The sequence below is a fragment of the Lithohypha guttulata genome, assembly GCF_036872675.1.
Source record: "Lithohypha guttulata strain CCFEE 5908 chromosome Unknown scaffold_2, whole genome shotgun sequence".
Taxonomy (NCBI): Eukaryota; Fungi; Ascomycota; class Eurotiomycetes; order Chaetothyriales; family Trichomeriaceae; genus Lithohypha; species Lithohypha guttulata.
Genome location: NW_027042751.1, coordinates 1101317 through 1114437, shown reverse-complemented (window position 1 = coordinate 1114437; position 13121 = coordinate 1101317). Strand labels below are relative to the sequence as shown.

The 13121-nt window shown below is 48.9% G+C and overlaps 4 protein-coding genes across 4 annotated transcripts; 1 reads left to right on the top strand and 3 right to left on the bottom strand.

Moving 5' to 3' along the window:
• Positions 1-374: 374 nt before the first annotated feature.
• rio2 (Serine/threonine-protein kinase rio2) lies at positions 375-1571 on the bottom strand (the record flags this gene model as incomplete). Its single annotated transcript, XM_064896891.1, has 2 exons — positions 375-1192; positions 1226-1571. 2 exons carry the CDS (start codon positions 1569-1571, stop codon positions 375-377), a joined length of 1164 nt encoding a protein of 387 aa, XP_064755841.1.
• Positions 1572-1903: 332 nt separating this feature from the next.
• Positions 1904-2979, bottom strand: LTR64_002520 (uncharacterized protein; the record flags this gene model as incomplete). Its single annotated transcript, XM_064896890.1, has 3 exons — positions 1904-2211; positions 2273-2588; positions 2653-2979. 3 exons carry the CDS (start codon positions 2977-2979, stop codon positions 1904-1906), a joined length of 951 nt encoding a protein of 316 aa, XP_064755840.1.
• A 1854-nt stretch (positions 2980-4833) lies between these two features.
• Positions 4834-7787, top strand: LTR64_002519 (uncharacterized protein; the record flags this gene model as incomplete). The annotated part of the gene is made up of 3 exons (XM_064896889.1): positions 4834-4881; positions 4936-5126; positions 5213-7787. 3 exons carry the CDS (start codon positions 4834-4836, stop codon positions 7785-7787), a joined length of 2814 nt encoding a protein of 937 aa, XP_064755839.1.
• A 1222-nt stretch (positions 7788-9009) lies between these two features.
• LTR64_002518 (uncharacterized protein) lies at positions 9010-9822 on the bottom strand (the record flags this gene model as incomplete). Its single annotated transcript, XM_064896888.1, has 1 exon — positions 9010-9822. The coding sequence occupies one exon, from the start codon at positions 9820-9822 to the stop codon at positions 9010-9012; it is 813 nt and encodes a 270-aa protein (XP_064755838.1).
• Positions 9823-13121: the final 3299 nt, after the last annotated feature.

Below are 13121 nucleotides of genomic sequence, written 5' to 3'. Positions count from 1 at the left end.
CAGGTTGACGCGTTCTGGCACGTGTGTCTCTCATAGACGAGACCACCTGTCGCGTAGCGCGTAGAAAATGGAACAATCTACTTCCACCGACATTCATTGTGATCCATCCTATAGAGACCGAATCTCAAGATTGTCCATTCTGGTGGTGCCTCGTTTGGCGTACTCGAGAGACGCATATCCGGCTTACCGCCTCCTGTTGCAAACTGCCTGTCGTTGAGGACAAACGGCAATAGAGGGGCAGCCATGAAGACATTTGTGAGCCGTATCTCCTCGTTTCTTTCGGGATATTGTAACACAGCCATAGGTAGCTCCTGGTCCTCTGCTTCGTTTGTAATGCGACACAAGCTTTGCTGCCATGGCACATTTCGCTGGGTTCACGTGTCTTGCTTGTTGAGGAAATCCTCTGTCCCTATCTCGTGAGTTCGGATAGCCTCATTCGTATGTTCGTCGTGCCCCTCTTCTTCCTCTTCTCCCTCTTCTCCTTCTTCTTCCACGGCTTCAGAATCGCCACTTGAATCACCTCCTTCGACCTTGTCACCGTCGATGCCGTGTTCTTTCATGTATGTAGCAAGGTCTTTGCTCATTTTCTTCGAAAAGCCTGAGGCTTCGACCTTGGTGTCTAGTCGCTTGCTGGAAGGATCCTTGGCAATAGCTTTCTTCACTTCATTTAGATAAGGTCCAGCTTCATCGCTTTCGAATCCATATCTCCTTAAGAAATACCTCTTGATGCAGTCCACGTCTCGGTCAAAGTAATAGTCTGCATTGGCATGGTCGATGCTGACCATCTGCGGAAAGTCAATCACCACTGGCACAAGGTCGACCTTGCTGTCCTGCCCGTCGACCTCTTTGATCATAATATTGAACTCGTTGAAATCGCCATGAATCAGGCCCAGATGCGCCAGACGTACGATGATGGATATCAGTTCCGCGTAAAGTCCTGCTGGATCGGGAACTTCCTCAATTTGCCTTAATGGGAAGCCATCGACCAGACTCATCACAATCTGATGTCTGTTCTGACCCAGTGGAACAGGTACTTCAACTCCAGCCTCTCGCAGCGCAGTCATAAAGGCGTACTCCTTCGTAGCCGCCAGTCGACTCATGTACATCCAACTTCCTGCGCCACGCTCTTTCTGCGTTCTAGTTTTGGCGTAGTCACGCTTGTTCTTGACTCCCTTCTTGAAGCTCACTCTGCCTAGGCGATGTATCTTAAGCACTCGTTGCTCACCTTTCTTATCACTGACGACGAAAATGTCGCTCTCTTTGCCCACGCCTATTTGGTTGCCGACACTGTAGACCACATTGTCTTTTTCTAATCCGTGGAGTGCGAGGTAGTCTAAACCGCCATAAGTCAGTCTGTAACCATCGTATTTTGCTGTTGCGACCTTTGCGATCAGGTTGGATCGGGCAAGAAGAGATATAGAGCGCTGAACATCGCCCAGCGAGGACTTTGCCAACGTGGCTATCAGAGGTGTGGGCACAACCTCATGATTACTCGAGCCACGCTCAACTGCGGTAAGGACTTTCCAGTCAGCATTGTTCAAATATCGAAGAGATTTCGTGTCAAGCTTCATGGTGGCGTGTGAAGAAAGATTAGTTGCCGTCTGTAATCGCACATTATTTGAAAAAGTCGAAGGTCGTGTCGACGGGAATTCTCATAGAGAAATCAGAATACCAATTCTATAGGCAGCGCACATGAAATTGTGCTTTTGCACTTCGCAGAAGAAGCACGAGAAATGACGCAGCGCCGTCTCCAGCGACCAATTCACTTGGTACGGTCGATCATTTCACAACTGTGGCAGTTTCTTGCCAGTGTACCGAACGCTTTTTACGTGGCCAAGTGAGCCGCCTGGATGATAGCACCTACCTAGATCCTAGTAGGATTGTCGTTTGCTAGTCTATAGCTCTATTTCTCTGCCTCGAAGACGTTTATGAGAGTGCCAATGTATGGCAAAATCTCTACGCGGAATTCCTCTCCTGGCTTCAACGTATACTTCGGCTTCTTCGCAAAGCCCACTCCAGCGGGCGTGCCTGTAATGATCAAGGTCCCAGCAGGTAGTGTTGTTCCTTGTGACAAGAAAGAGACGACCTTGGGTATGCTGAAGATCAGATCATCTATCCCACAGTCCTGAAGGACTTCACCTTTGTTGCCCAACCCTCGGACGTGAAGTTTGGCTGGGTCAGGAACCACCGAAGCTGAGACGAGCGTTGGACCTGCATTGTATCAGCACCAGAGCCTGTAATCCTTTTTTTCTAGAAAGCCATGAACACTTACCGATCGGACATGCTCCATCGAAGCCTTTACTGTAACCCCACTGAGTCTGAGCGAATTGAGCCGCTCGACTAGAAATGTCATTAGAAGCTGTATATCCTAATACGTAGTCCAAGGCTTCTGCTTCAGAGACGTTTTTGCATGATTTGCCAATCATGACAGCCAGTTCTGATTCGTAGTCGCCGCTGTCCGTCTCAAGTGTCTGTTTTGGCAATACTGTCGGAGCTGGCCAGGGGTCGCCTAGCGATGTGGATGGTTTGAAGAATACAGTTGGCACTGTAGGAAGGTCCATCTTCGCCTCAGCAGCATGTTGCTTATACTTTTCAGGGAAACACTTAGCATATGTCCATCCCAAGTGGGTTTTGTCGACGTTGTGAACTTACATTGAGCCCAATGCATCTGATTGTGCCGACTTCATTTTGTGTCAAGGGTGATAGTATTCTGTCGATTACTGCATTCTGTCCTGACGATTGGCCCGGTGACAGGACGGAGGAGCCACTGAAAACATCAACCAATACCTCCTTTCCTTCCTTGACAGCGACACCCACGTCAATACTCTCGTCTGTGGGTTGGCCGATCAAGACCTTGCTTGAATCCGATTTTGGTACAAATCGAACAAGACCTAGAAACCATAAATATATGCCCAGATAGGACGACAAGTGTGCTGAGATCAGGATGGACGAGACCGACTTACGTTTCCAGGAAGTCATGTTGTCCGAGCTTAAAGAGTGTTGATACCGATACTTTACTGGAATTGCTTTTGAGATACTGCTTCGTAGGAGTGGAAAGAAGATGGCACTATTTGACCTTAAAAATACACTCATGTGTACCTCCCAATGCTTCAGCACAGTATGCCACTACAGATATTACTGCTGTCTTTCTCGTATTGAAGTTGTTGCCGATGACGGTCCGTGCGGTCGTACAACTGCCGATTTGCATCTCCAGCTTCAGACCCCACGTTGTACACAAACACAAAATAAAGGGGGGTGAACCCTGAGCGTGAGAATCAAAGATCACTAGCCGGCCTTACTCGTTGCAAACGTCAATGCGCCAGCTAATATTTGATCCTGATAGATTTCCCGTGAGGCTTAAATTAGACCGACCGTGAATCATCTTTCGTATTGCTTACTCACATCACCCATATAGCCTGGAGGAAACATGTAGCCCTCACGACGGACATGATTCACAGGCGTCCTCTGACAAGATTTGGCTTCATCATCTAAAAGTACTGCCACTTCTGAGAAAAATGTGTTCGCTGATCCCTAGAAATCTGCACGAAGCCCACGCATGGCAGGTCGTGCATCCTTTGTTTTCATGATAGATGTGCACCGAGTCGTTTTAGTCACTCAAAAGGGACACTTCTTGTCGCGACCATCAAGACACAACATCAGAGTGTGCCTTAAAAAATGAACTATTGCTTGGACTGACGTGGCTATGGTTCTACCCTGTTACGAGCTCGAGTCGCTCTCTACAGTAACTCATGAACTCGGTTGGGGTGAGCATGATGCTGTGTATGAACGAGGCACTGATTCCTATGTGGCATGGTTGCTACAGGTATTCAGATAGTCAACCCGATGAGTTGTTGGGCATAACTCTGAATGCACAGGCTACCACAAGCGAGGTGTCCTTCATACCTCCAGTGTGTCTGATCGGCAGCACTACAACTTTTGAGGTGCTTCTACCAGCACAGTCGATGTTGTAGAGCATATTCGATGGCAGAATCTTGTCAAACACATGTCATCGTGATGGCGAGCCACCGGAGTGGGCGTGACCAATACCGCGGTTCTCATTGTGGTAGATACTGCCTAGCATGGTGTTATGACCTCAATACTACGACCGTAGCTACAGTATGAGAGAACATCCATCGAGTTGGCTCGACCAACCATGCAACGATCGCATACTTGAAGCGAGGACTTGTGCTCCAGAAGGACTGAATAGCAGCGAATAATGTACGAGTATAAAATTGAAGCATGCTGGAACGGAGCATCGAGCATGCCGAGCCGGATAGTCATCGATCCTGCGTGACCTCTGAGAGAATGTCTGCTACCAGGTGTGAAGGGGCCGTGAGGCTTAGCTCCTTTTGACAGGTATGAAAGATCAGGCACCTCTATTGTTCTGTGATCGGTCTTCCGCCATGCTTGCTTGTTTTTCGAAGATGTTGGCAAAGCCTTGTACCAGATGCAAAGAAGTTCAACCATCATTCGGAGGTCGTTCGATCAGCCGTTGTCCAATGATGCAACTGCCTCTGTAACGAATAGTGGTGCTGCCGAAGTTCCGGCGGGCAAGCGCCAGAATGTCAAAGTCTCAGGTAAGCTTTTCTCCCACTACAGTCCAGTCAGCAACGTACGGTTGTCATGTTTCGAATGGTCGATGACCCGTACCTGCAAGGAAATTGTTCGTTGCAAGCTGTTCTGCTTCAATTGAGGGACATTGCGATTGCACATACCTGAGAGGACTCATAATGCTGACTGGGATTGTTCACTTCAGACGTGCTCTTCCTCCCGAACGCTGACACCATTGACGTCCCGGGCCACACACGCCTGGACTCAGAACCGCATTACAAAATGGACAACGCGATGGAGGAACCACCTGCGATAGACCCTATAAGCCGAGTACGCCGTTGGCCCAGCCCTGTAGCAGCATCGTCTTACTAAATACATTTCCAGCAAATCCTGGCAAGGACAAACTCACAGCATCGGGTTCCTGGTTCACAATATACTTCTCCGCCTTCGCAAGGCTTATCTACTGCTTCGGAGGAGCCGCAGTCACTAAATCGCCAAGGCACGAGTCTCACCGAGTCAGAATCCTTAAGGCGGTCCGATAGCCTAGCTAGCAATAAAGGTCCGAAAGAGAAAAAGTATGTTCAATGCTGCTTGCTCCGTTTTTCCAATGCCTTCCATGCGGCGAGATGTTGAAGCTAGCTTTTGCTTACGATCAGCACAGAAAAGGCTTTCTAAGCCGCATATTGGGGAACAAGAATCGAGAGGAGCAGCCAGATCCTCCTGACAATGTTTCCGAACTTATGGACAATCGAGAACCAGGTAACCACGCCGAAGTCTTCTCGCAACCCGTTGGTCTAGGTTACCAGCCCAACTATCCAGCCCCGCAACGTTACATCAGAGTCAAAGCGCAGAACAGGAAGAGGAGGGACTTTGATCGGCTGTTCCTAGCGCAAATACTGTCAGAATGCGCCCCTCGAAGCCGAAAGGGCTCCGTGCATGAGGTCGATGCTAAGATCCATGGCATTAACGATCGCCCTGTCGTTCCACCACCCAATTCAGCACGTCTCAAGAACAATGCAGTCTGGGCTGCCGAAGTTTCAAAAGATGGACAGTACTATGCCGCGGCTGGCCAGGACAAGAAACTCAAAGTATGGCGTGTTATCTCAAGTGATCAAGATCGGGAGAGCCCCTTGAAAGGAAACGAGCAGGATGTCATACTTAGCGCGCCTGTTTTTGGACAAGAGCTCGTTCGGGAATATGAAGGCCACACAGCAGCCATTCTTGATCTGACGTGGAGCAAGAACAATTTCCTGTTGTCCTCATCCATGGATAAGACTGTGCGCTTATACCATATCAGCCGCCCCGAGTGCTTGTGTGCTTTCAAACACAACGATTTTGTGACCTCAATTTCTTTTCATCCCCGCGACGACCGCTTCTTCCTGGCCGGCTCACTCGATTCCAAGATAAGGTTGTGGTCGATCCCGGATAAGAATGTCGCCTATTGGGCACCAGTTCAAGACATGGTTACTGCTGTTGCATTTACGCCTGACGGCAAGACTGCGATCGCCGGCACCCTGTCAGGCATTTGTATTTTATACGACACTGAGGGACTCAAAGCACATTCGCAGATTCATGTAAGGTCCAATCGTGGCAAGAATTCCAAGGGCAGCAAAATTACAGGTATAGAAACCATACAGATATCAAGACCTGTAGGGCCGCCCGATGTGAAGATCCTAATCACAAGCAATGATTCTCGCATCAGGCTGTACAACCTTAGAGATCGTTCTCTTGAGGTCAAGTTCCGCGGCAATGAAAACAACTCAAGCCAGATTAGGGCTTCCTTCAGCGACGACGGCAAATATGTCATTTGTGGAAGCGAGGATAAACGCGTGTATGTTTGGCCGACTGGGCCTGTGGAGCGCCAGGATCCTGAGAAACGACCTGTGGAAATATTTGAGGCTCATACATCGACCGTCACGACGGCATTGCTGCTACCCACTAAGTCGCGCAGGCTTCTTGCGCGCTCCGGGGACCCAATATACGATCTGTGCAATCCACCTCCTGTACGATTGCTAAGCAGGACCGATTCTGTCCTTTCATCTCGTGCACCCGCCGACAACGATGAATGCGGATCTCCTGCGCAATCAAGCAGTCCTTATACAGACGAAAGTCCGCAATACACTGCCAGAAATTCCCATACACAGGGTTTGATTATGGTAACAGGTGATTATACGGGCGAGATCAAGGTGTTTAGACAAGATTGTGCTTACCAGAAAAGAAGAGAAGGCTCCTGGGATACAGCTAGTTTTTCACGAAAAATGCTAGGTAGGAGTGGTTCGACTACCACAAAGACTTCAGAACGATCGTCAACGTACAGAAAGTCGATAACCTTGGGAGACTTGAGAAACCCTGCAAATCGTGACAACATCAACGATTGGCGCAATGCAATTTCGGTTGCGAAGCCCCCTAGCGCTGCAACAAGCACGTCTGAAGTGGCACCAGGTGACGACTATCGATCAGCCCTTCAGACAGAACGCGGGCGTAGCGCGTCTCCTCAAAGCCGTGGCCGAGGAAAACGAGGATTCGCCCGTAGATTCTCATTGCGACATGGCTCAACTCCACTGGCAAATTCTTCTCAGCCTTCAAAGGACGATTCACAACGGTCACACACTGCTCAGAATTCGACAGCTGATCAGCATATGCTTCCTGGTGCAGACCGCAGCACTGTCAGTCCGAATTATCACGATGTGTCCGACCATTCGCAAAGGCATACATCTTCAAGGACTACAAAGTCAACAACGCCGATGCAACCGCCTGAGTCGAATTCTATTCCTAACATCTCTCTCACGAACGTGTCACCTGTTGTAAGCCGCGATCAGGTTGACACTGTTAAAGTCACAAGTGACAACGAGCTCTTCCTTGACGGTGACCATAGTTTTATGGCATATGATGTTCAGCACAATTTTTTGCCAATGGTCACCGCGCAACCACGTACGCCCGGCCCAGCCTTATCACCAGGCGCTGGGGAGTTAGAACGCCTGGAAAGTGCAGTCAGTATGCTGTCCGACGAAAGAGGTAGTCGAGACAGTGTTAGTAACACCACGACACCGACTGAGGAGCGGAGCGAAAGCCATGGTGGTCCAGGTGGACTAGGCATTACTGGTATCAACAATGTAGCCAACTCCGAGGGAGAGGAGCTGAAATGCAAAAGATGTGGCAGCGAGAGTTTCCTCATGGTAAGACATACAATTGGTACAAGTCTCAAGTGTCGAAGATGTGGAGAAGAGGTCTCTTGAGCCGACGTAGTCTTGGTACCTCACCGTTCCAAGCACTGTCTCTGGTGACGGACGTGGGATGCTGGCACAATAATGGTTCCCGATTTACTCGACACTTCGTCGGACATGACGTCTGATTTAATGTAGTGTTATATACCTTTGTAAAGCACATGTAGGAATACAATTCAGTCTACCATCTTTGTTATTGATCCAGAGTCGACGCGTCGACACGCGAGTATTCATCAAAGCTTAAGTCACTGCCCTAACATTCGTTCTCTCTTTCCGGCTCAGCGAAGCTGATAATTACGAGCCACTATTCGACGCAGCCTTGCGTTTTAGTCACCGACAATGAGTTTGGAAGACCTCGAGTACCTATACATAATAAACAGTCGACCGTTTGTTGTTGATCAAATCATAGTTCTTTCTCTCGAAACCATGCACATGTACGAGTTTGTACAAGAGTATCGTACAGCCAGCCCCTGCCAAGACTTGGTTCGCATATGACCGAGGGCTTCTTTGTTGCCGACTTCGGATCGTGGGCGGTTCGGTACTCGTAAGAAGCACCTTTCGTGCTCGAGCAGCAGGCTGTGTGTGTTAAAGCATCCTGGCTTCAAGTTTGTATCCTAGTACCAACATTGAAGACTACAGCACTTCGTTATTACTTTCGATAGGGTTGTGTATAAGCCTACTTTAATCGAAGCGCTTTTCTGTTTTTGACCACAAGATCCTCAGGCCAACCATGTCAGATACCACCTGGAGATTAGTGACTGTTAATACAGCGCCGGAACGCGCTCAGAGGTTGGTTGGAAGAGTCGCAGAGGCGTTGAAAGATCAATATACGATACAGCATGTTGCGAATGCCGACTGTGAGTCAGCTGCAGTTTAGCAATTAGATTCGAAGCTGACAAGACCAGCGATTGAGCAGGTCGAGCCGTTAGTCAGAGAGCATAAACCGAATCTGCTAGTGAGTGAACGATCTGCACTGCGGTAGTGCTGTCCACGAGATATGCGAGGGTGCTGATAAAATTGGACCAGTTCTGTGCTTCGATGTGGTCTCCTGAGCAAGCTGCACAAATACAAGAAACTGCCCGAAGCATTGTTCCGGACATCAAAACACACGCTATCCCGCAAGGTCTTCAAGTTGAGAGAGGCCCGGATGCTGTCGTCGATTATCTTGTTGAGCAGATTCCCAAAGTGCTTGGTTGACTGGATTTGAGAGGCTGTGACCGTTCATATTTTCGCTTCACTTTGTGATCACACTCCGAACTTCATGAAGATTGAGCTCGCCCTTTTTACCCCAACCACCGGAGCCTGAGGCGACATTGGGACGGAACTTCTCGTAGATATGAAAAGCCTTTTTATCCAACTCATCTTTGTCGTTCTGCCATGTCTCGAGGGCTTCCTGCATTACTTTCTTAGCAGCGTTCAGTGAACCTTCGCCGCCAAACTTGCTTCGCAAGGAGCCCTCATTCAGTGGTTTCTGCTTGCCATCGACAAGGACGACGCCATTCTTGATGTGCATGGGAAAGCCCATGACTTCAAGCTCACGCGAATCATCCTCAGACTTCCGCTTGCGGTCCTTGCGCTTTTTCTCTGCCTCGTCTGATGTATCCTTTGGCTCGACCTTTCCAATGGCGCGGCCTTTCGAGATTGCGCATAGACTTGCTATTGACCCGCCAATGCTCAAGCACGTCTCCCACGACTCAGCCGGATGGAGAAAGCTCGCCACTGATGCGCCCCAGAGCTGAAGCACTGGTGATCGATTAATGACTATAGGCTTTTCGAGCTCGGTAGTACTGTGCTCTTCGAAGTGAGACTGCTTGGTGTTCTCGGGCTCTTCCTCCTTGAGCTTCTTCGAGCGAGGTCGCGACGTCTTGTCATCCCCATCCAATTTGCGCTTTGCAGAGCTGTTCTCTTTACTCGGAGGCTTCGATGTTGTGCTTTTGGGCTCTTCTCTGACGGCCTTGTTTCTGCTTGGTTGTGGCTTCAGCGTGCTGCCCTCTGTGAAATCATCTAGACTGGCCTGCTTTTTGCTGGCACTCCGTGTAGTCGGCATCCCAAACCTTAAGCGACTTCTGCTCGAAGTCGGCTTCGTCTGACCGAAAACTTGAATGTCCGTTATCCTTTCACAACCTCTGGGAGTATACTGTTCTCGGATTGTGGTATGTGACGTCACGCATTACCATAATTCCAGCCATGCCTACGACCACGACCCACCACCACACCTTCGCCTGCCTCTACACATTTAACTTCTATCCACCGTGCCATCCTCGAACTTATGCGGACATCTACGCCTGGCATGATTGACGAGAAGCAGCGCAGATCACAAGAATGTACTGGTTCGAGCTCGGTTCATGGCCGGTATGAACACTGCTTATCGGGGCTAAAACACTCTCGTGCAGAGAACCATGAACGTGATCGCATACAACGGTGTTTTTGGTGAGTACACGTACGTGTCGAGCAGTTCCTGTCGAAACACTTCTGCAGCACCGTCACAAGCTAGCTGAGCGTGTTTCAAGCTTTTAAGAAAAGCTTAAGCCAAAACGGGCGCCAAGAAAGCTCTTATCGCAAACTGCTTGATTGCATTGCTACAGGCTTGTGGGTCGACATCGCCGCTGATGTAACGTCGTGTTCTTGAAACGCTAGCTACAGACAATGCGAGAACGAGACCTAAGCCACTGTAGTTAAGAGGAAAACATCTCATGAGACGAAAGCCACTAGCGCAACCGGAAGTTGCCAAACAACTTGGATTGACCTGGCTAGTTGGACGATCCACGAATGATTGACGTGCCATATCTTTCAGAACACAGCCAGCTCCGTCGTTCATGTTCATGACGGCGCTGTTACATTGAAGTCGGAATGGTGCTCTGTGGAAATGCATGGCATTTATCTTACTCTTTAATTTTGGTGCCACAGCTGGGAGACAACCAAAGGTCCGATAACCGAGGAACCATCAACGAGCAGCGGAATTAGCATCACGCCTCACCGATCTAGAAACCAAGAACTTTAACTCCGTCCATTGCCTCCTTGGTCGAAGAACTACAAGTATTAAACTTCGAGGACGTGGTGGATGCGCACGAGTAGCATTTGCGACTTCTTCGATGTCCTTCTCGAACATACACCAGTGCAATGTTATGCTCGGTTATGTGATTTCGAACGGACCACAACATATGAATGACCATATGAGAGCCACATTTTTCCATATGGCATGTCCGCCATAATTTTCTGCATTTGCATTTGCTTGCAAGACCTGTGCTGATCGCAAGGCGGGCGCTGGTATACTTCGACGTTGGGATGGCATACTAACGTACGCGTAGCACGATCAAGTGCGCCATATATGGCTGACTCATTCTCGATTGCGTACATGCGGTTTTAGGCGAGCTCAGCACCCCCATAAAAAGCACGTACCAACTACTACCCCACGAAGGTGCGTCCCAAGCTGCTGTATAACGCTAGATGCTAGCGCGGCGATCTCTGAGGCGGACTACTCTGCAAGTTTAGCTCGACTGAAATGACGACGTATGGATAGGTGACCTCTACTCACCTCCTCGACTTTATCCGACCGTTAGGCCATTATAGCATATGTGGTCTTTCGATAAGGACTAAAGGCGGAACAGCATCGATCCGACAGATGGCTGACCGTATTTCGTGTTTCTTACAGTATGTATCTAGAGATACAGCTAATGCTTTTAAGTATGTCGCTCGCTATAGCTACTCAACCAGCGCAAGACAAATCCTCGCGATGTACCTCTGCGCAAACTACTTGCAGTATTTCCAACCTGTTGTTTGTACTTTGTGCAAAGCGGCGTTGAGATTAAAGTTGCCCTTATCGCACCTTCCTCTCACACTGCATCGAGAGATGTTTTCTCAAGCTGCAGCAGGTGCAATCAACAATGCTTTGACCGCAGTTCTCTGGCGGCGAAATCATGCCTCGATAGTCTGAGGAGGTTCGCATTATTCTTAAATTTGTCCGTCTTGCCGTAAATGAATAGAGCAGCGTGCTGGACGGGGGGCATGAAGATCGTGCTATTGCCGCATGAACCTGTAAAGGGTTTGTGGTGTACCAATTGCACGAGTGGAGACTGGTACCGCACGGTCTTCGGCAAGTTTGACGATCATGTACCCCATGCGCAGGCATAAGATCCAATTAAAAACATAGCGAACCTTCGGCTCACAATTCGCGCTCTCGGGGCCGCGGCATCCTCGGACGAGGCTTTTTGGACCGAGTCGAGCAGATGTCACATGGAGTTCGGCCATATCAGGAACGTTGTGTGCATGACGTTACAGTAAGTTGTGTGTCCTGGTCAAACGGATTGTGGAAAGTTACGCATCCTAACGTTTTAAGCATTGACTGGGAATAGAAGCATCGACACATGCAATAGCTACCGGACACTATGCGGGAGGCATCGCGTAGATCTTCTGAGGATGCCTCGCCCTTCGCAATCGTGGCGCGTATCCGGACGTACCCCAGTCATATCGACTAGTAGTCACACAGACTTTACTGGTGATGTACTAGGGGTTTTCAATCAGGAGGACCTCATTGCGGCTCCGAGTTTTTGACTTTGAATCTGATTGAGCAATGGTATGTATATCGAGTGTTATCCTCTATCTAAGATGTCGTTCTGCTCTATCACTGAAGGCCTTCTTACCACTCTCTTGAGTCGTCACCTATTTTCAAGGAACAGGATTGAACGTCACTGAACATAAATATGAACGAACTGAATACAAATATGTTTGACTCTTATGACTTTAATTCGATACAGTCAACAAGTTGGGACTTACCGTTTGATCAACAGATGGTAGTGAATTATAGCCAAGTCAGTAATGTGAATACAACGAATTATTGCCCAGCCTAACGACTTATAGATGCTTCATTCACCTGACTTCAGGGCTGGAGTAGACTCCTCAAGCGTTGTATCACCCCTTTCGACCGCTTCCTCTCCAAGGTCTTCCAGTCTCAGCTCCTCGAAATCCCTGTCTGAATCTCGTAACGTTGTTCCGAACAAGTTCGAGGTAAGTATCCTCCTGCTGCTTGAGAACCGGACATTTATTCTTGTGACAGAAAAGGAGAGAACAAAACCGACAATCGCAACGTGCATATCGCGACCGCAAAGAGAAGCACCAGCGCGAGCTGGAAGCTCGAGTTGCACTCTGGAAGCAAAAACACGAGATCCTATCTACATCGTATGCGGCTCAAGCGGACGAGATCTCGAAGCTAAAAGCTCTTATACACGATTTGAGCAGCCAACTCACGGCATCACGATCAATACATACAGATACATGGAGTTCGATCGATAACTCTGAGTCGCCTCAAGAGTTCGACATGTTTCTGTTATCTGACCCGACCTCGAATTT